The sequence below is a fragment of the Halichoerus grypus genome, chromosome 6 (genome assembly GCF_964656455.1).
Source record: "Halichoerus grypus chromosome 6, mHalGry1.hap1.1, whole genome shotgun sequence".
Lineage (NCBI taxonomy): Eukaryota > Metazoa > Chordata > Mammalia > Carnivora > Phocidae > Halichoerus > Halichoerus grypus.
The window spans coordinates 94,885,570-94,908,374 of record NC_135717.1 but is presented as its reverse complement, the minus strand read 5'-3'; the positions used below and the strand labels follow the sequence as shown (position 1 = coordinate 94,908,374).

General features: G+C 36.1%; 2 protein-coding genes across 14 annotated transcripts in view; one reads left to right on the top strand and one right to left on the bottom strand.

Moving 5' to 3' along the window:
* SLCO1A2 (solute carrier organic anion transporter family member 1A2) overlaps positions 1-22,805 on the top strand; it is a 110,175-nt gene that overhangs the window by 2,917 nt on the left and 84,453 nt on the right. The gene's annotated exons all lie outside the window — the stretch shown is intronic.
* Positions 17,612-22,805, bottom strand: part of IAPP (islet amyloid polypeptide) — an 81,515-nt gene continuing 76,321 nt past the window's right edge. For all 8 annotated transcript variants that reach the window (XM_078075721.1, XM_078075719.1, XM_078075725.1 and 5 more), the window contains 2 exons: positions 22,425-22,519; positions 17,612-17,801 (listed from right to left, as the gene is read on the bottom strand). In XM_078075721.1, coding sequence (XP_077931847.1) covers positions 17,612-17,801; positions 22,425-22,504 — 270 coding nt within the window. In that variant the 5' untranslated portion in view covers positions 22,505-22,519. The remainder of the gene's footprint in view (positions 17,802-22,424; positions 22,520-22,805) is intronic.

Sequence of the window (22,805 nt, the reverse complement as noted above, 5' to 3'; positions counted from 1 at the left end):
ATGTTGTAGTGGGAGGAAAGAAGCTGCAATTTAAACGAAGTTCAAATTCATTTCTGTGGGACTAACATGACCAGACGGCTTTTTTTTTCTTTTGAAATTCAACAGAAAGTAGTACAACCTGTCTGAGATTCCATTTAGTATCAGTGGAGGGAGAAGAGTAAAGCTTTTTGTCTGATATCATAAATCCCATTTGCTCAAGGGGCTTGTACTTGTGATCTATTTCTGTGTGTATATGTAAATACTGTTCAGGAGCACAAGGGTGGATTACTTCAACTTTAAAGTCTTTTTTCAATAACACATCCCTTTCAGTAAACATGGACTTTCTCAGAAAGACACCAGGATTATATATTTGCCTTCCTTCAACCCTCCTTTTACTTCAGTACACTGTGGCCAGTTCTACTTAAGAATTTTCTACATGTACATAACATTTTACCATTTAGTCTGAAGACAACTTTATGAATCATGGGAATAGATTTAGATTTAAAAGTATGTCATCTATGTCAGGATAGGGGTTGGTAAGGACAGTCAAAGCACGTGAGTCAAATTTGGGCCACTTTATAAAGGGAGATTTTTTTTAAGTAGAATTTATCACTTATAATAATGATGTTAATTTCAGAAATTTACATAGTATTTTAAATCTTCAAAATAGCTATTTACTTCTTAAAAGACAGGATGTAAATAGGATTACATGTCCTATCTCTGAAATGAGGACAGAAAGTAGAAAATGTCTTGAGTTACTTAACAGAGGGGCACCTGGCTGGCTCCGTCAGAAGAGCATGTGACTCTTGATCTCGGGGTCATGCGTTTGAGCCCCACATTGGGTGTAGAGATTCCTTAAGGAAAAAAAAAAAGAGTTACCTAATACAGCTATTTAGAGGCAGAACAAGGATAAGATGAAGCTCAAGCTTGACAACTTTTTTTTTATTATTATGTTATGTTAATCACCATACATTACATCATTAGTTTTTGATGTAGTGTTCCATGATTCATTGCTTGCGTATAACACCCAGTGCTCCATTCAATACATGCCCTCTTTAATACCCATCACCAGGCTAACCCATCCCCCTAACCCCTCCCCTCTAGAACCCTCAGTTTGTTTCCAGGAGTCCATAGTCTCTCATGGTTGGTCTCTCCCTCCGATTTCCCCCCCTTCATTTTTCCCTTCCTACTATCTTCTTCTTTTTTTTTTAACATATAATTTATTATTTGTTTCAGAGGTACAGGTCTCTGATTCCTCAGTCTTACGCAATTCACAGTGCTCACCATAGCACATACCCTCCCCAATGTCTATCACCCAGCCACCCCATCCCTCCCACCCCCAACACTCCAGCAACCTTCAGTTTGTTTCCAGAGACTAAGAATTTTTAGTTATTTTATCTAGCAATAGGGGCAGCAAAAGCTACCAATGATTGAAACTTATAATATGTCAGGTTTTCTCAAAGGTACTTTATGTCATTTATCTCATTTTTCATTACATGCCATGTAGATATCTAATCTTTTTGGATCCAGTAAGAAGATTTAGATATCTCCTATTTGAGCCAATTCTAGAAATCCTGACAAGATCTACCTAGATGGTCCCTTGGCAGTCCCGAAAAATCAGAGGTATTTAGGTTACTTGGGTTTAAAAGTTAGAATTAATTCAGATGTGGCAGCAGGACTCTGGGTGTTCTGAAATGTCGCCTAAATATGTGATGTAAACTGTATTGTGTTGCTAATGTAGGAAAAGAATGGGATAATGTAGACCGGGTTCCACATTGGTTTGGCTTGCCAACATTTTTGTCTTACAAATTAGAAATCTTTCTGGCAGTAACAATCTGTGATTTCATCTACTTTATAAAAATATAATATGATGATCCAGTGAAACTGTATAAATTTATTCGCATTCTCAAATGGAAAAACAGCCAGTGAAATAGGACTATGAAAAGCCCATAGGAGGCACCTCATTTTGAAGACATCCTGGTTTCTTCTCCTATCCATCTTCTTTTATTTTGGTGTGGGTGTGATTTTTTTTCTTCATTTGCTAGTGACACTTATGTCATTTGTGATTTATGCACTCCTGTTCTTTATGCTGTGAATCTTGGTGTTAAAACCCATACTAAATGGGGCTAATTGGTAGGACTATTTAATATCTAAATTTGGTATGAACTACAATATCAGAAATATACACTTGAGTAGTGAACATATCTTTGATTTTGCTATACCATCTTTTGCCTTTATCTGGGAGAACAAATTGCTTATATACACAAGGAAAAGGTGGAGAGTAGACTGTATTCCCCGTTTCTGTTTTCCAGCTGGGCCACTGATCATTTGCTAACCCCGTAGATTAGATATTGGATCTTAACTTGTTAATAATCTCATTTGTACCTGGAACTTATGGTCACATTTGTGTATATTTATATAGGCTAAATTATTTTTTAAAGATTTATTTATTTAATTGAGAGAGAGAGAGAAAGAGAGAGAGAAAATGAGAGTGGGGGGGCAGAGGGAGAAAGAGAGAATTCTCAAGCAGACTCTCCGCTGAGCATGGAGCCGGAACTGGGGCTTGATTTCATGACCCTGAGATCATGACCTGAGCCAAAATTGAGTCGGATGCTTAACCGACTGAGCCACCCAGGCGCCTGTATATAGGCTAAGTTTAAGCTGTAAACAGGCATTCCTAGAAAAGGCTAAAAAGAAAGGTGTATAGGTGGTAATAATACCTAAGCTTTTCTGAGGCAAAGTTCCAAATATAACTGTACGGTTATAACTATTTTTTAGATATGTAAACATTATATCCTGATGCTTTCCTATATTATAGATGGAAAAATAATTTACTTCAGATTACTGATCACAGTGACTAAGCTCATTTTTGGTGGTAAAGCAACACATTATCCATTGTAGATGACTCAGCTCCTAAACTCAAATATACCAAAAGAGCAACATGTACTAGAGTTGGGAGAGACTTCAAGGATAGTGAAGAGCCTCAGCACATTATGTCTGAAAATAGCCACATTTAAGCATTTGTTAGATTGTTGTATTATGGTGTTCATGATAATGAAGAACAAAAGGGTCTTCTCTACATTCAAACAGGCTCTAGAGGACCAATCCTATACTTGCAGCATTTTACCAATTGTAGTTATTAGAATCTCCTGAACATCTTGACCTGGGTTTACTTTTTTCTTATTTTTACTCAGAGTTCTTAGAATCAAGGTGCAGCCAGATGTGAAAGTAATGAAGTTAAGTTTTTAATACCTCATGCTCTGGTCAAGGCCGTATCCTGGACCTGAGTTAAAAATAATCACAGAGGCACTTGGGTGGCTCAGTCAGTTAAGCCTCCAACTTCGTTCAGCTCTGGTCATGATCTCAGGGTCCTGGGATCAAGAGTCTTCTGGAGATTCTCTCTCCCTCCTTTTCCCTCTACCCATCCCCCTGCTTGTGCTTTCTCTCTCTCAAATAAATAAAAATAATTAAAAAAAAATAATAATCATAACTAAAAGTTGCTAAATGTAGTATAGCCAGGTGTAATTATATACTAAGTGCTTTTCATGTGTTATCTCCATTCTTTTATCTCTGCAGAAGAGATATGACCTTTTTCATATATAAATGAGGAAACTGAGGCCAAAAGAAATTAAGAAATGTATATAAAGTTTTGAAAAGAGCCTGGATCCTAACAAAAGTCAGCTGGATTCCAAAACCCATCCTTCCCACTACACCAGCAGCCTTACTGTGGTAGCTTCCAGTATCCTGTTGATTTGTTGCTCTTCACCATGACAACAGGACATCCTTGAAATGCTTGATTTTACTTTTCTATTACAGAAGTTGAACACACTTAAACAATATCTCCTGGGTATAGACAGATACTAATTATAAACTCAAATTCAAAGAAAGCTCCAGAAACTGACTTTGAATATCTTGGTACTCAAAAAATGTGGTTCTGTTTCAGAGCCTCTTTCCAGTTCCATTTCTGTAGGCAGGGGACTCTGGACAAAAGGGTTCCTAAGGATCCAATACTGTCTGAGGAAGCCTGAGGAAGCTTCAGAGAAACAAATGGTTTCCGTTGTCTTGCTCTTTTCCCTGTTTTCTCCTGCCAGCCTCTGTATCCTACTGATCCAGGCTACATTTAGGATCTTTATAAGCAGAGTAGAATTGGTGTTTTGAACACTGTGGGGTCTAACTGTGTGCAAGAAATGGTTACAAATGAACGTAGGCCCCAAAGCCCAAACAGAGAAACGGTGAGGTAACCAGGGCCCTTTTATGTTTTTCCTCTTGCTCCTTCTCCCTTCTCTTCCTTGCAGCCTGAGTACTGCCTCCCCCCCACCCCCCACACACCCCTCTTTTCTTGTCTTCAGGTACCTTTTCCATTCTCCAAGTGTTTGTTCTTAGGTAGCTGTTAACATGCTTCAACTAGGGTACTAGTTAACAGTAAGGATTTCCCTGTCAGGAGGGATTTGTCTTTTATTAAGGGACTTTTTTTTTTAAGATTTTTATTTATTTATTTGACAGAGAGAGATAGAGCGAGAGGGGAGTGGGAGAGGGAGAAGCAGGCTCCCCACTGAGCAGGGAGCCCAATGCGGGACTCGATCCCAGGACCCTGGGATCATGACCTGAGCCAAAGGCAGTCGCTTAATGATTGAGCCACACAGGCACCCCTACTGAGGGACTTTTGAACTAAAGAGGCTTTAAGATGCATAACAGATTTCAAATCACAGAAAGTTATAGGGGTTAATTGGGATTGGAGTTTTGCTCAAGCAAGACTTGTTGCTTATTCAGATCATTCACATTTCTGGAAATGGAGGCATGTATTCAATAAAATAAAGTCAATTATCACAAACAGTTTTATCACAACTATATATGTGTAGGGCCACGGGCTCCTAGCTTTCAGGTGAGCTCAACTAAGTATTTCAGCATGTCAGTTACATAGGCCCCATGTTCACATGTTTATAGGATAATCAAAAGGAAGATGAAAAAGAGATGTTTTTTTATTTAAGTCTACAATTTTTTGATAAAATTAATTTTCCTTTTTGTAATGCTTGTCCTTGATTTCAACTTTAAAAGTCCTGAATTTATTAATATATAGTTTTTTTACATATGTGGTAATATTTCTGGCTACTTAAATTCCTTCCTTTAAAAATTTTAGAATTTGCTTTTACTCTTCTATTCTACTTCCAACCCAGGTAAATTCTACCAGATGTGCTTTTTCTATATTGTCTGCCTTTTCCTTGTAAGGATTTGTGTGCCACTTCTTACTGATCATGATCTTTGTTCTAGATAACAAAAGGAATGTTTCTCACAGCAAAGAGGGTCAATTCTTGGAGACTGCATCTTTTATGGTTCTGTCAAAATTTTGTAATTCTAGATGTGGTTGTGCAGGACAAAGTGCCTTTGCATCATTTGTTATTGGAGCAGAAAAGGTGTCTTGTGATACAAATCCTGTTTAGGATTTGGGAAGATTATTGTCATTATTCTATTTCCCTTTTTGTTTCTTTGAACACTTCTCCGCATTGTTCTGAGCCCGCTTTTGTTACCTACCTTTATCGTTTTTCTCCCTCCCCCGCCCCCCACCTCTTTCAAAATCCTTTTTGTTTGCTATCAATAACAAAAGCCCCCACTATAATACCATATTGTTCCTTTGTTTGTGTACTGTTACCATGGCTATAAAGTTATCACTCACTGATTGAACACCCAAGATGGGTAAGGTACAATGCATATTTTATTCCTACTCTTTAATAAAACCCTACAATTATTATCCCCTGTTTCCAGAGGGTGTAAGTTGTCATACTCAATCAACTTTATCACACGTATCATAAATTTATATTATTTTCACTCACTCATTCATTTGTTCGTTTTTCATAGAGTACATTTACTTAAACAATATATATTGAGTGCCTGTTATGTTTGAGTAATAGGCTTAAATACTGTAGGGATTACAGAGATGACTCATACGTCCTTGTCCCCAGGTAGTTTACAGGCTACATGAGGAAATAACGCCTATGCATATATAAGCAAAATACAAGATAGAAACTATGAACATCATCAAGATGTTCTCAAAATTCTGACCACTAAAGTATTATCAAATACCAAAGTGAGATGTATAAACATTTATTGAGTGACTGAATAAACTGGTATCAGAAGAGTAATACAGGTAAGAGTCTGTGTAAATCCAGGGAAGAGCTAAAAGGATCTTAAGAGATTCCCTGGAGAGGGACGCCTGGGTGGCTCAGTCATTAAGCGTCTGCCTTCGGCTCAGGTCATGATCCCAGGGTCCTGGGATCGAGCCCCACATCGGGCTCCCTGCTCTGCGGGAAGCCTGCTTCTCTCTCTCCCACTCCCCCTGCTTGTGTTCCCTCTCTCGCTGTGTCTCTCTCTGTCAAATAAATAAAATCTTTAAAAAAAAAAAAAAAAAAAAAGAGATTCCCTGGAGAATGAAGTATTTGAGCAGAACCTGGAGGTAGATTCCCAGGGGGCAAGGTAAGCAAATTAGATGACCAACATTGTGGAGTGTGTGAACTATATAAAGGTTAATACACAAGAGAAGAGGTATTGAAGTATATAGAGGTTAATACACAAGAGTAGAGGTGTGAAGTATATAAAGGTTAATACACAAGATAAGTGCTAGCAGGGGCGCCTGGGTGGCTCAGTTGTTAAGCATCTGCCTTCGGCTCAGGTCATGATCTCAGGGTCCTGGGATCGAGCCCCGCATTTGCTTCCTGCTCAGCGGGAAGCCTGCTTCTCCCTCTCCCTCTGCCTCTCCCCCTGCTTGTGTTCTCTCTCTCACTGTGTCTCTCTCTGTCAAATAAATAAATAAAATCTTTAAAAAAAAAAAAGAGAGAAGTGCTAGCAAAGCAGATAAAAGTAAAGTCTGAACTCTCATGGGAAAGACCTTAGTGGAGTAGCTCTAAAATGAGGGCCTGTTCACTCAGCAGAGTTTTTGTTAACACCATAAAAGAAAATTTTCTTAATTGTATACAGAACAAAGAAATAAAAGTCTCAATAGAAAACTCAATATGAAAATGTAAGTTGATTTTGGTGAGGGGTGGGAATCAGGATAAGCTACGAGCAATCTTTCAGTATTAATAACTATTTAATAAGTGTATTTGATTTTTCAAACTTTCAGTTGAAACCTTAAAAAGCCAAAATAAAACAAGGGAAAACTATCTCATACTGAGTAAAGGTTGTTATTCTCAACATCAAACAAGTTCTTCATATTTTGAAAAGATATTTTTGTCCCATTATTCTTTTGCCTGACCTGTTTATCCAGTTCCAAGACAAACAGATTTGGCAGCGTTCTACATACAATAAACCACAGGACATAGTGGAAGTAGAATAAAAATATTTTTCTTTGGACAGTTAGATTAGAGAATTTGTCTGGACTTTGGAGTCTGATAAACCTGGGTTCCACTATTGGAATGACCCTTATTAACTGTGTGATATTGGACAAGTTGCTTAATTTTCTTTAAAGATACAATCCCTTTATTTTGAAATATGCATCTGTTTTGAGAGCGCAAAGAAATCCCTATGGCTTTTATCTACTTTTGCAGAATGAAATTTTTATGTCAGCTCAGTTTTTGCTCCTTAGTTTTTAATCAGTAAATGGTATAACAATACCTGCCTCACAGAGTTTTGTGAAAATTAACAATAATATATATATATATATTTATGTGTGTGAGTGCATATACATATATATACACATATAGATGATACTTTAACAATAGAGACTTTTTCTCCTAATTCTGTCTGGACAGAATTTTGGTTTCCTCAAAATTTTTGTGATTTAGTCTGTTAAGCTATGAAAGGAAGATGAAAGATATTACAAATTAGGAAAGATTAAGGGGAATTGAGTTTGGGGGGAAGCAGTATAACATAGTGGCTAAGAGCACGGCTCTTGTACCCACTACTCCAAAACTGTGATGCCAATTCCATGAGGATAGGGGTTTTGTCTGTCTGGATTATTGATGCATCCCAAGCAGTTTTCAGAGTGCTTGACATATAATAGGTGTTCAGCAAACATGTGGAATGAAGAATATTTGGGTTAATATCTTGGCTCTGCCATGGGACTTGGATTGTATTTGGTACAAACTGAAGCAGAAGAAGGTGAAATGACTTTCTCAAGGTCAAACAGCCTCAGTTTATTCATTTGCAAAAGAGCGATAATAATTGTATTTCTCATTGAGATATTATTGATGTATAACATCATATTAGTTTCAAGTGTACAATATGATGATCAATATATGTATATATTGAGAAATGATCACCACCATATGTCTACTGATATCCATCACCACACTTGGTCACAAATGTTTTTTCTTATTATGAGAACTTTCTTTTTTTTATTTTATTATGTTATGTTAATCACCATACATTACACCATTAGTTTTTGATGTAGTGTTCCGTGATGCATTGTTTGCGTATAACACCCAGTGCTCCATTCAATACGTGCCCTCTTTAATACCCATCACCAGGCTAACCCATCCCTCCACCCCCCTCCCCTCTAGAACCCTCACTTTGTTTCTCAGAGTCCACAGTCTCTCATGGTTGGTCTTCCCCTCCGATTCCCCCCCTTCATTTTTCCCTTCCTACTGTGATGAGAACTTTCAAGATCTACTCTCCTAGCACTTTTCAAACATACAATACAGTATTGTTAACTATAGTCACCATACCATACATTACATCTCCAGGAGTTATCTACTTTACAACTGGAAATAATATTTATTTCATAGGATTTTATGAGGGTTAAATCCGATAATACATCTGAACAAACTTAAAATAGCATCTGGAACATAGTAAGCATGCCATAAATGTAGCTCTAAATGGGAAGGCAATGAGTGCTTAGCAATTAATGGGTACCAATTACATTTTACCAAGCACAAGCTGAGATGGATAAACAGGGACATTCAGATGTAGGCTGGAGTATCTGTTATTAAAAACAAAACAAAACAAAACAAAACATGTTATATGCTTCTTCAAGCACCCTCCTTAGCTCTACAGTGGGCAGGTATCTCCCCCTTACAAAGTGTAGCCCAATATCATTCTGCTGTGGCAAGGTGGCCTTTGTAGGAAATGCTTTGTAGGGAGAGAGGAAGCTTCTTGGGGAAAGGAAGAAAACCAGCGTTTATTGCAGGACAGATTTGTAGCCAAAATCCTAGCTATTTTCGTTAATGACACAATCTCTTTTATCTTCATAGCCAATACTGAGTTAGTTATTATTCTTTTCATGTCACATATAAAGAAAGGGAGGTTCAGAGTAACTTGATCATAGTCACACAAGTCTACATGACTCCAGATTGCATAGCTTTCCTACTGTAAGGCACTAATGAGGACACAAACTCATCAGCTCTCCCCGTCATTTCAAGGGGTGTTACTGTGGGACAAATGCAAATCTCCTATCTTCAGCTGCATGGTGATCAGCAGCAAAATGGTGGTTCCCTCCTCTGAGAAAGACGAGGGCTTCCTATGACCCATGGTAAGAGGAATGTATATTTTTTATCTTTTCCAAGATCTACACAAAAGATTTCAGATCAATAATGATACATCAAAATTCAAATCTCTGGTCTATATTGTAGCCTATTTTTTAACCTCATAAGCATTTCTACACTGTCATTGTGAAGAAATAGCAGATCTGAAATCAGCAAGGATACTATTGATACCTCCTAAGCAAGAGGAGAAGAGGTGAAGAATTTGATAGCAATTTTTATTTTTTTATTTTTATTTATTTTATTTTTATTTGACAGAGAGACAGACAGCGAGAGAGGGAATACAAGCAGGGGGAGTGGGAGAGGGAGAAGCAGGCTTCCTGCCGAGCAGAGAGCCCCATGTGGGACTCGATCCCAGGACCCTGGGATCATGACCTGAGCCGAAGGCAGACGCTTAACGACTGAGCCACCCAGGCACCCGACAGCAATTTTTAAAGAATCAGCCATTACTTACCCAACATAGGCGTATTTCACGCCATTTGTAGATAACCAAGGGACCTTTGAAGCACCATGGACTTTTCCACTGGACCTTGTTACCCAGTGATTTCTTTAGCAATTGAAAAATGACACTGTATTATAAAGCCTTCCTTCCTAGGTATATGATAAGCCCCTTTAAATAATTATCAGATAACCAGTAGCATTTTACAGGTGTCCAAAAGCATATATTGGCTTTTTCCCAAAACTCTACTATGGAGTTTTACCAATAGATTTGCCTTTTTAGATTCTTTCAATTACTTAACTAAAGAGTAATACCTGATCCCACCCACCACAAAAAGTTTGTGATCCACCTTGTAATCTGTAAAGCATATATTTGTATTCTTATTATCACCTGATCTTCTTATAGAATTCTAACTGAAAGTATTTAGATAGCAGAGCATGGCGGCCAGCTAAAATATTAGCTGCATTATTAATACCTGCCATAGTATAATTTAATTTTTAAAGAAATCATTGAGAGTTGCCCTAATCCCAGACAATATAAAGTGTGACAGTTTATATCCTTAAGGATATTAATTATAAGCCAAATGATATAGCTATTTTGCTAATTCACATGTTGCCTCATACACACAAAAAAATTTGGCTGTAATATGTAAAACTTTAGCTCCTGTTTGGCTTCTAAATTGACAAATCTTAGCACAGATACTTAATTCATTTCTCCCTGATTGACTAACTCTCAGGATAGATTATCAAGAAATGTCTGCGCATCATGGATGGATTTCTAATGTGCTTTGTGTCTTAATTTCTTCTGTTGAAAATGCTACAGGACTATGACTCACTGTGTTCTTTAATATATCATTATGCACTATCAATAAGTGTTTCAAAGTAGAGACATTTCAGCTAGTACAAATATTTTCCAAATAATGTAGGTTAAAGAACCACATGATTAAGAATGAGCAATATATGCTACGTTCTCACAAAAGTGATCAAAAATTAAATGATTCTCAAAGTTTAAGCAATAGGCCAAGATTTAAATTTTGTTTATAAAATTTGTTTTTTGGGGCGTCTGGGTGGCTCAGTCACTTAAGTGTCTGCCTTTGGCTCAGGTCATGATCCCAGCGTCCTGGGATCGAGCCCTGCATCGGGCTCCCTGCTCAGCGAGGATTCTGCTTCTCCCTCTCCCTCTGCCGTTCCTCCTGCTTGTGCTCTCTCTCTCTCGATGTCAAATAAATAAATAAAATCTTAAAAAAAAAGAAATTTGTTTATGAATTCAATGTATAGTCTAAATGAATAATAAGGGGAAAGGGAAGGGTGCTAGCATATTTTATCATTTTTCAAATGGAAGGGCATTTTTCCTACAATAAATTGAGAAACATGAGTATTTGTTCCTGCCCCACTCCACCAGAAAACCCACTTTCAATGGAAGTTACTTAATCCCACTTAATATGGAAATTTAGGATTTTATTTCAATAATTATTTTATGGAATTTAAATATTTAATTGTGTAATATTCTGTTTACTTTATCGGGTGATGGAATTCATTTCCTAAGGGTTTAGTAACTCAACTCAAGGCAAGAAACCATAATTAATATGTTCTGGTATATGTGAAGCACATTCCATACCCAAAGATGCTGGTGGTAAATGTCAAGTCATTTTCAGAAGACGAGAACTGTTAAGCTCTATGCCAGTATAATATCAAGGACAGAAAACAGAAACTGCTCAAGTAGCTTACCTTTCTCCAGAATGTGTAAATAGGCTTAAGCTCCTTGATTGTAAAACAGAAAATACGTGGAATGAAGAATATTTGAGTCCTAGTTTCTGCCCTTAGGAACCTAGCAGTGTGGGAGAGAAATGTGTTAGTCACACAAATAATACAGCAACAACATAACAATATGGTATTTTTAATACAAATAAAATGGTCATAATATAATACTCAAATTATGTATTTCTTTTGAATCTAAAATATATCCTCAAAGTGTGATGACAGCTCAGTGGGTAGAGAAATCATATTCAGGAAGGGAATGATGAAAGATCTTGACTTTGTCATTAGAAGATTTCAAAAGGCTGCACTGGGGACAGTTGTTCAGCTTGGGGGGAAGGGAGGGAAGAGACAGAGGACAGGTGAAAGAAGAGGACAGGTGATAATGGAAGAAGAACAATGAAAACAACCAAAGAGTTTGGCAGGGAATAAATGTATAAACTGAGATGGTGTGCAGTAAAGCTGGAAGATTGGGGTTAATTTATGGTGGGACTTGAATGTCAGGCTAAAGAATTTGATGGATTTTAGTAGGTTAAGAACAAGCCTTTTAAAAATTCTGTGTAGAAGCCTGATGCAGTAAGAAATGTGCTTTAGGAACCTTATTCTGGTATTGGTGTACAGAATGGCAGAAAATCCTGGAGGTTGGAGAACTATCTGCAGGTTGCTGTAGGGTCTTGGCTTATAGTAGAGAGTCTGGAGTTACATTACTGGCAATGGAAGAAGAAAGAAGAAACATACCTTAAGAGCAAGGAGGCTTTCAAGTATATGTGTCCTGGTAACTGACTTGAACATGTGGAGTGAGGATTTGAGCAATTGGTGATAATTCCAAGATGTCAAGCCTGAACTAAGTGGGAGAATGATTATGATATTATTAAGTTCAATGGAGTTGACAGGAGAAGCAGCTTTGTTAGGTAGGGTGAAAGTTTGACCTTGACTATTGTCTTATGGTAGGTTATAGATAAAAGTCACAAAAGTTTATTTCTTGATCATACTCCATGTCCAAGACAGATTGGTAGGAATGTTCGCCCTGAAGTCACTCAGGGCTCCAGCCTGATGGAGGCCTCCTCATCAGGAACTGCTGCAGCAGAGGAAAGAGAAAGATTGAAAAATATAGGCCTTTCACCTACTTGATCAGTCTGAAAATGACACACATCACTTCTTCTAATATTTCACTGGCCAGAATTAGCCACATGGCTTCACCTGAATGCAAGAGGGCTGAGACTATAATCTCTTATATGCTCAGGAAAGAGAGGTTGGTGAGCACTAATAATGTCTACTACAAATGCACTGAGTGGAAGATGAATCTTTCCATAGCTTTGGATAGTGTGTATGTGAAAAGGAAAATAGTTGGTAGAAAAAGAGTACTTTCTCCTAATTTATATGAAAAACTTGTTTTGTACTCAAAGGAGCTTTGGACTCACAGGCTCTTCTACTTTGATCAAAAGATATTCTGCATAATATTGCTAATGATATTCAGGCTTCAGAGAAGTGAGAGGTTCACTGCATAATGTTCTCTCAAAATGCTCAAGAGAATTTCCAGAAGTTTTAAATGTAGCGTTACTAAATAAATTTTATGTCTGACTCTGTATTGCAACATGGAAGATAGAGGAATCATTTGTACTTTTAGTTGTTTAGTGAAATATAATTTGTGGCATGCATATTAGTATTTGGAGGCTTAACTCACTTCTAGATTATTCGAGAGTACCTATGATTTCAGGTATCATAGACACAATGAGAAAGGTTGGGACAAATGTAGCCACCAAAACTTACTGTTGACATTTCCAATTACATCAATTGAGTTTTACTCATTATTTTCACAAGGTAATTATAAAAAATCAGGGAAAGTATTTGGTAAGCCTCATGCAATAAGGCATTCCCAACTTTTATATATTTAGATTCCTACTGGCCTACCAACTAAGAAAATAATACTGAATTTGTTCAAATGTTTCACTTTGATAATAAATTTAATGACTAAGTTTTAGAACATCTGTTGTTAATATCTCTCATATCAATATAATAACCTCTTTCCTTCAAAATCTCCCAGCTGGAGTAAGTTACATAGCCACCCTAATTACATTTCACTCCTTAGCACCAGAGGTTGTTAGGTTACTATACTACACATACTTGTCTTATTCCTGATAATTGTTTGCTACAAAATACACTGTCCTTGAATGCCATATGCACTCATTAAAATTTTTATAACTCTTGAAAAATAGATTGAGAAGTTGATATAGAGGTGATATGTAATGGAATTTTATTTAAAGTAGACTATTATAGGAAAAATTTAAATAAGTAAGTTTAAGAAATTGTAACTTAATCACACTCAATTTAGTTTTTTTTTTTTTAAGATTTTATTTATTTATTTGACAGAGAGAGAGAGAATGAGCACAAGCAGGGGGAGTGGCAGGCAGAGGCAGAGAGAGAAGCAGGCTCCCCACAGAGAAGGGGGAGCCCGATGCGGGGCTCGATCCCAGGACTCCGGGATCATGACCTGAGCCGAAGGCAGTCGCTTAACCAACTGAGCCACCCAGGCGCCCCAATCACACTCAATTTAAAATGTTGAGCTCAAATCCACTTTGAAAGAAGGACTGACAACTGGTTATCACAAATAGGAATTTATATATTCATTTATTTATTTCAGCATGCAACTTATGACATAAAATCATTATAAATATCATATCCTGTTTCTATGCACTCATACACACACACAACTATAATATGGTAATCTAGGGCACACTTCATAAGGGGAAATTTTAATGTATAAATCAAGTCAATGAGTCAGATTCCCACTAAGATTGAGATACTTCTTTTTTCTGTTTTTTTTTTTTTTTTAATACAACTTTAGCGCCTCTAGAAATGGCATAATACAACACAATAGCAGCTTATCTGAGTTAATGCTACTTCCAAAAGTAACTAACTTATGGTCAGGGGACAGCAGATACCCCTGTAAGAATCAGACTTAGAGGGAAACATTATATTTCCTGTCCAATTCAAGAGCTTCCTTCAAGAAAAGTGTATCATACACATGTAACCTCTGCCAGAAATGTCCAATTAGTTTAACAAACAAAATAAGTTACCATACAACATATAGTTTCAAGTCTATGGTCTTTTAATTGAGGACATACATGATTAATAGGAACACAAGTTGCTTTTGCAATACCCTGCATCAAAATATGACTGAAATTTGCTGAAAGCCATTTGAACAGAATAAAGGACATATATGTTTAATAAAAGCTCATCAATGATAACACACAATGAAACCCTCATAAACACAAATTGCTTTTACTTTTTAAATAACTTCTAGTACAACAAAGAATATAATTTCAAAAAATATTTTGACTGAGTCAAGAGCAAAAATTAATTTTTTTTAAATAGCATTTTATCTCATTTCAGAAATCTAATGCAAAAAGGAATTGCTTTCTCTTTCTTCTGTCTTGTTGGTGGTGTATAGGAATGGCACTGATTTCTGTGCATTGATTTTATATCCTGCCACTTTACTGAATTCCTGTATGAGTTCTAGCAGTTTTGGGGTGGAGTCTTTTGGGTTTTCCACATAAAGTATCATGTCATCTGCAAGGAGTGAGAGTTTGACTTCTTCTTTGCTGATTTGGATGCCTTTTATTTCTTTTTGTTGCCTGATTGCTGTGGCTAGGACTTCTAATACTATGTTGAATAGCAGTGGTGACAGTGGACATCCCTGCTGTGTTCCTGACCTTAGGGGGAAAGCTCTCAGTTTTTCCCCATTGAGAATGATATTCGCTGTAGGTTTTTCATAGACGGCTTTTATGATATTGAGGTATGTGCCCTCTATCCCTATACTCTGAAGAGTTTTGATCAAGAAAGGATGCTGTACTTTGTCAAATGCTTTTTCTGCATCTATTGAGAGGATCATATAGTTCTTATTCTTTCTTTTATTAATGTATTGATTGATTTGCGGATGTTAAACCAACCTTGCAGCCCAGGGATAAATCCCACTTGGTCGTGGTGAATAATGCTTTTAATGTACTGTTGGATCCTATTGGCTAGTATTTTGGTGAGAATTTTTGCATCCATATTCATCAAGGATATTGGTCTGTAATTGTTCTTTTTGATGGGGTCTTTGGTTTGGGGATCAAGGTAATGGTGGCCTCATAAAATGAGTTTGGAAGTTTACCTTCCATTTCTATTTTTTGGAATAGTTTCAGAAGAATAGGTATTAATTCTTCTTTAAATGTTTGGTAGAATTCCCCTGGGAAGCCATCTGGCCCTCGGCTCTTGTTTGTTGGGAGATTTTTGATGACTGCTTCAATTTCCTTAGTGGTTATAGGTCTGTTCAGGTTTTTTATTTCTTCCTGGTTCAGTTTTGGTAGTTTATACATCTCTAGGAATGCATCGATGTCTTCCAGATTATAAGATTTGCTGGCATACAGTTGCTCATAATATGTTCTTATAATTGTTTGTATTTCTTTGGTGTTGGTTGTGATCTCTCCTCTTTCAGTCATGACTTTGTTGATTAGGGTCATTTCTCTTTTCTTTTTGATAAGTCTGGCCAGGGGTTTATCAATCTTGTTAATTCTTTCAAAGAACCAGCTCCTAGTTTCGTTGATCTGTTCTACTGTTCTTTTGGTTTCTATTTCATCGATCCCATTTACAATTGCACCCAAAACCATAAGATACCTAGGAATAAATCTAACCAAAGAGGCAAATAATCTATACTCAGAAAACTATAAAATACTCATGAAAGAAATTGAGGAAGACACAAAGAAATGGAAAAATGTTCCATGCTCATGGATTGGAAGAACAAATATTGTGAAGATGTCAATGCTACCTAGAGCAACCTACACATTTAATGCAATCCCTATCAAAATACCATCAGCTTTTTTCAAGGAAATGAAACAAATAATCCTAAAATTTGTATGGAACCAGAAAAGACCCTGAATAGCCAGAGGAATGTTGAAAAAGAAAAGCAAAGCTGGCGGCATCACAATTCCGGACTTCCAGCTCTATTACAAAGCTGTCATCATCAAGACAGTATGGTACTGGCACAAAAACAGACACATAGATCAATGGAACAGAATAGAGAGCCCAGAAATGGACTCTCAACTGTATGGTCAACTAATCTTCGACAAAGCAAGAAAGAATGTCTAATGGAAAAAAGACAGTCTCTTCAACAAATGGTGTTGGGGAAATTGGACAGCCATATGCAGGAGAATGAAACTGGACCATTTCCTTAAACCACACACAAAAATAGACTCAAAATGGTTGAAAGACCTCAATGTGAGACAGGAGTCCATCAAAATCCTAAAGGAGAACACAGGTAGCAACCTCTTCGACCTCAGCCTCAGGAACTTCTTCCTAGAAACATCACCAAAGGCAAGGGAAGCAAGGGCAAAAATGAACTATTGGGACTTCATCAGGATAAAAAGCTTTTGCACAGCAAAAGAAACAGTCAACAAAACCAAAAGACAACCAACAGAATGGGAGAAGATATTTGCAAATGACATATCAGATAAAGGGCTAGTATCCCAAATCTATAAAGAACTTACCAAACTCAACACCCAAAGAACAAATGATCCAATCAAGAAGTGGGCAGAAGACATGAACAGCCTGATGCGGGCTCGATGCCAGGACCCTGGGATCATGACCTGAGCCGAAGGCAGACGCTTAATGACTGAGCCACCCAGGTGCCCCGCATTTTCTCCTTTGTTCTCAAACTCAGGTCATAAAGATACAGGCAAAAGAATGACTTTTTAATATGTTTTTAAAATAAAAATTGATAGCAAGAACACTTCATTTTAAAGACATTGACTTTTTTATTATGGGATCTTAATTAGCATTAAATTTAAAACAATTCTTACCATGACAATTTATATGTACTGGCAATAAACATGGGACATAAAAACTCATGTTCATGCTAACGTTAAATTACACAGGAAGTCACTAGGATATTTATACATGAAACAATAAGAACTGTAGAGATACATTGACCTCTAAAGGGGTAAGTAATTGGATGGTCCCCCGTTTAAAATCTCAGCTGTGCTCCTCTTGCCATATGTATTGGATCCCACATTGGTAGGCGAGAGAATGGCACCAAGATTGTTGCTGGAACGAACTAAGAAATTTGCCAAGCGTTGAGTTGCACATGTGGCAGTGTTGCATTTCCGCTTTTCCATCTGGTGACTGGTGACATGGAACAAATAGGGAAAGTTAGAGCCTTAAACTCAGGATTGGATACTCCTTTTTTTTTTTTTAATTTTTATTATGTTATGTTAATCACCATACCTTACATCATTAGTTTTTGATGTAGCGTTCCATGATTCATTGTTTGTGTGTAACACCCAGTGCTCCATTCAATACATGCCCTCTTTAATACCCATCACCAGGCTAACCCATACTTCTATAGGACAACAGATATCCCATATTGATGAAAACTAAAGGAAACATTTTCAAGTAAGTAACTCAACGTTTTGGTTTGGAAACGTCTGGATGACCAAGATTTTTTGACACCTTGAAGATGTAGCAGAAGCAATTTTTGTCTGGGACATCATATAACAAAACATCCATTATAGTCAATGTTGAATTTCTCATTATGATCCTTGGAAACTTCAGCATTTATTCCAGATAGTAATAATAATAAAAAAGCGTGTCTTTGTCTTACATTCTTTGAAATCTTCTTTTATTCTTCTAAATCTTGATAAATCTAGTTCCCAATATATAAAGAGGATTTAGAATATAAAATTTATATGTAATCTGGAATATGTGGAATTAAATATATATGTATTTATTTCCCACAACTTTCCAATGAAAATTAAGCAGTGTAAGATATTTTTGTTAAGTTCCCTGAGATCATTAAATCAGGGGTGTTAAGAGAGAAATGCCAGGTACTACTAATGCTCAAGGGGAATCAAATTTATCACTGGTTCATGCACTTTCACTGTTGTAGATTGGGAGTTCTATTACTCAGCATAAATACATGAGCATTACTATCTTTCTTCTGCCTGTTTGGTTCTTTTTAACAATTTTAATGATAGGACTATGTTGAATGTTAAAAACAAAAGACTTTTATGTTAATAGTATTACTATTCACTGTATTCTTTCAGCAATCTGGAACAATTGCATAATAATATTCCAGGTAAGTCAGAAATTATCACTATGTTTAAGTAATTCGTTTGAATGTTAACTCTTGTTTCTATATATATATAAGCTATATATATATATATATATATATAAATTCTATATTTCAGAATTTATGTCAACTCTATATTTTTGTACCACCCATTGTTCCAGTGTGCTCTCAAAATGGTATTAGAAATGGATACAGAATAATAACATGCTTCCCTTTTTTGCAGATGATTAGGAAAACTAGGGAAATGTTTTAGCTTTCAGTTCCATGGAAATTGAAATATTAGTAAAACTTAGGATAAGTGTAAATTGGGAAAGAGATATAGATATGAAGCTACATTCAGAAGCAAGTTGTTATACATAATTTGGGGCAAAATGCAATAGATTTGATCTCAATGTGTTTGTTTTGTATGGGGAATACTTCATTGTCTATATCTCTCTATAGGGATAGCCTAAGAGTAAGTGTTTTTAAATCTCATTTAAATCTTTAGGGTTTTTACACTCATATATTCTTCCAAATATAGAAAATTCTTATGGCATCAGGTAAACTTGGTATTGTTGAATATAAGTGTATGCTGACAAACCTATTATTCAGGCAAGGAAACCCACTTTGGGACCTAATTACCTGGTTTAATATGTCAATATTAGTCATATTATTTATTTACTTATTTCTCTTTGCATGTGTAGTAAGCATGGCCAATGTACATTTCCAAAGAATGACTTAATGCTTTTTAAGAATTAAACCAATAATTCATAAATCATTTAATTCTAAAAGAGAATAAGCTTTTCTTGAAAAAAGCAGAAATTAGAATTTGACCCAAACACTTCAAAATAATAAGTTTAAAGCAATAAAGGAAATAATAAGACCATGTCGGTTCTTCCGCTCAGGTCGTGGTCTCTAATCTATGTGTTAAATGTCTGAGTAGTACTTTGATAATTGGTCTCAAGGTCTGTAACAATACTTAAAATTATTCCAACTAAAATGATATCTTATTTGAGTTAGCTAGAAGAGCCATCATTCCACTTATAAGAAATATTAAGAGCTTCTATGTTGATTTGTTTCATTATTATGAAACTGCTTTCCCAAACAAGACTTTTCTTGTAAATATAACGTCAGTATGTACAAGATTCTTTCCCAAACTATCATTAAGATAGAAAAAGATGGCTGAAATGGTTAGTAAAAGGCATCACACCCCTACTTTCAGGCATTTTTTCTTTCTCTTTAACTACTTGGGCAGACAAGCCCTGCCTAACATCTAGTGACAGACGCTAGTTCAAATCCATTGACCACCTACACACATGCACAAATTCCTAACTTTAAGAGTTTAAACAGTGATGACTATAGACTGAAGAATCACTCTTATATTATCTCTCTTTAAAAACATCTCAGTTTCAAGGGCTTTTAAAGATTTATTTTAGACAGAGAGCATGAGCGGGAGAGGCAGAGGGAGAGGAAGAGAGAATCTCAAGCAGACTCTGTGCTGAGGACCAAGCCTGTTGAGGGGCTTGATCTCATGACTCTGAGACCACGACCTGAGCGGAAGAACCGACTGTGCCACCCGGGTGCCCCTCAAGGATTTTTAAAAACAGTTTTAAACTGTATCCCTGCTCCAGTTCTCAATATTCATTTGTGGAAGTAATTATACTGCTGGTTAACCTCTGATTATCTGCTAGGCAGAAATTTACTGAGTGTTTAAAAGTTGGTGGGCAAGTGTGTAATCCTTTTGCCTCAGTCAAGAGTATAAAATATTTTTTGGGATGGTTTGTAAAGTCATTTTGTTTCCTCTAAATCTCATCTCATACAGACATAGAAGTTAAAAAAGATCTCAAATGAGGTGATTAAATTTTATAAGAAAAATGACATTGATAAACTTATATCAGCTTTGTCTTTTAAAAGTGTGTGAGATTTGAGTCATTTTCTACATAAGCTTTCACAGCTTTTTATGAGATGTATAGAATATTACATGGTTGAACAGCTCAGGATGATAAATTCTCCCCCTTTAAAAAAAATGATCAGACGTACTGGTTTCTGGAAATTCATTAAAGAGTAATTTGAAGAATGCTTTGGAAGTATTTTTAATAAAGATTCAAATTAAGAGATTGTGAGACTAACATGAAAATAACTTGAAAATAAATAATGTTATGTACTATTTTATTAATGAGTGAAGTTCACCTCATAATAAACTCATATCCATAAAGACATACTGGATAAATGTGCTTATCAAATGTCTATATCTAATGAAAGAAAAAAAAATCAAGATATAGACAGAAATACTAGGTAATACTGCTATTTTCCTGTTATTCTATTATTCTGCTGGCTTATCAGAAACTTCATGTCAGTTTCACTTATTTTTACCCACAAAAATCCAACTGAAAATTAGAGTTAATTCTGAGAACATCCTGTAAATTCAATAAGCCTGAAAGGACAAAAGAAATCTGAGGATTCCTGTTATTTATTACACGTGGGTGTTGTAGAACCCTTTGCATATCACCACAGACTGCCACCTCAACAAAAAAACACCTCAAAGGAAAATAGACAAGACACTAATAATTCTACAAGAAAAGTTTTAATGTGACCTGAAGCAAACTCTTTTCTTTTCTTGTTTTTTTTATTATTTTATTTATTTGACAGAGAGAGATAGCGAGAGCAGGAACACAAGCAGGGGGAGTGGGAGAGGGAGAAGCAGGCTTCCCACTGAGCAGGGAGCCCGATGCGGGGCTCGATCCCAGGACCCTGGGATCATGACCCGAGCCAAAGGCAGACACTTAATGACTGAGCCACCCAGGCGCCCCAAAGCAAACTCTTTTCAAAAGTAACCTTAATACTACTCGGTCTTAAAGAGTGTGTAAGTTCAGTCCTACAAGACTATAAGGAGTCAAACTGATTTAGGCACAAACAAATCCTCAATTATATTGTTTACGACATATGCATGAATTTGGACTTGAGAATCTTTTAAATAAATGGAGAATTACAGTTCTTTCCCCTTGAAAGTTGTAATTACTGCTAACATTTTCACCTGACAAGTTTTTAGACTTCCTTAAAATTACCACTTAAATGACATGACACGTTTTGAAATGAGCCCTCTTAGGAAATTCTGATGCACATGCTACCTATTGAAAACATTTTTAAGAAGTATAAATTTACATTTAGATCAGCTCAGAAGTAATTTCATGAAGAACATATTTTTTAATAATTCTATTTCATTAATAGAACAGTTAACAATATAGAAAGAATCCCCTAGGAGCAAATGGCTTTTAAACTAGTTCTTAAAAATTTTAATTTGCTCCCTGATTATTTCTATGTATTTCAATTTCCAGACGGAGATGTAATAGTTTTGGATATTGCCAGAGCCCTCTTAAGACAAAAAAAACTATGTAAATATACAATAAAATCCCACCTGATATAGAATATATGTTTTAAGTTTCTCTAGTTTATTTGAGAATCAGGTTAATATAGTGGAAATTACTACCCTTTGGCTTTTCCTGCTTTGTATTCTGGTTTTGCCCCTCTAGATTCCAAGAGCATATTTCTTGACAAAACTGGAACTATCCATGCCTGTCTGTCAGAAATTCCGTCAGAAAGATGCATCTATTGGCATAAGGGCTGTTAATTATACAGCAGTTTTTAATTCTAATTTTCCCACATTTTACAAAAGAAAACAAGATTTTTAAGATACTAACCTTTTAATAGGAGTAGCTTTCATATGGTTTAATGCAACTGAGATTACAATGAGAACTACCGGCAGCTTCAGGAGGCACATTGCTTCTCAAATTTTCTGAAAAGAATAATTCAGCATTGAAATCAAGAAATTTTTTATAGCTCTGATTGATGGAATTTGAGACTAGAACCTACTCTAAAAAAAATCTCTTTTTAAACATAATCTCCAAAGATAGTAATTTTATTGATATAGTCCCTTGATACTGCTCAAACAATTTTCAAATATTTTAAAATTTTCACTTTCCCAATTTCCCTCTCTAAACAGTCTGGAAAGTTGTTATTATACCATTTTATCCCTTTAGCCTTTCTTTGAAATAAGCCATATGTTTAATCCCAAATCTACT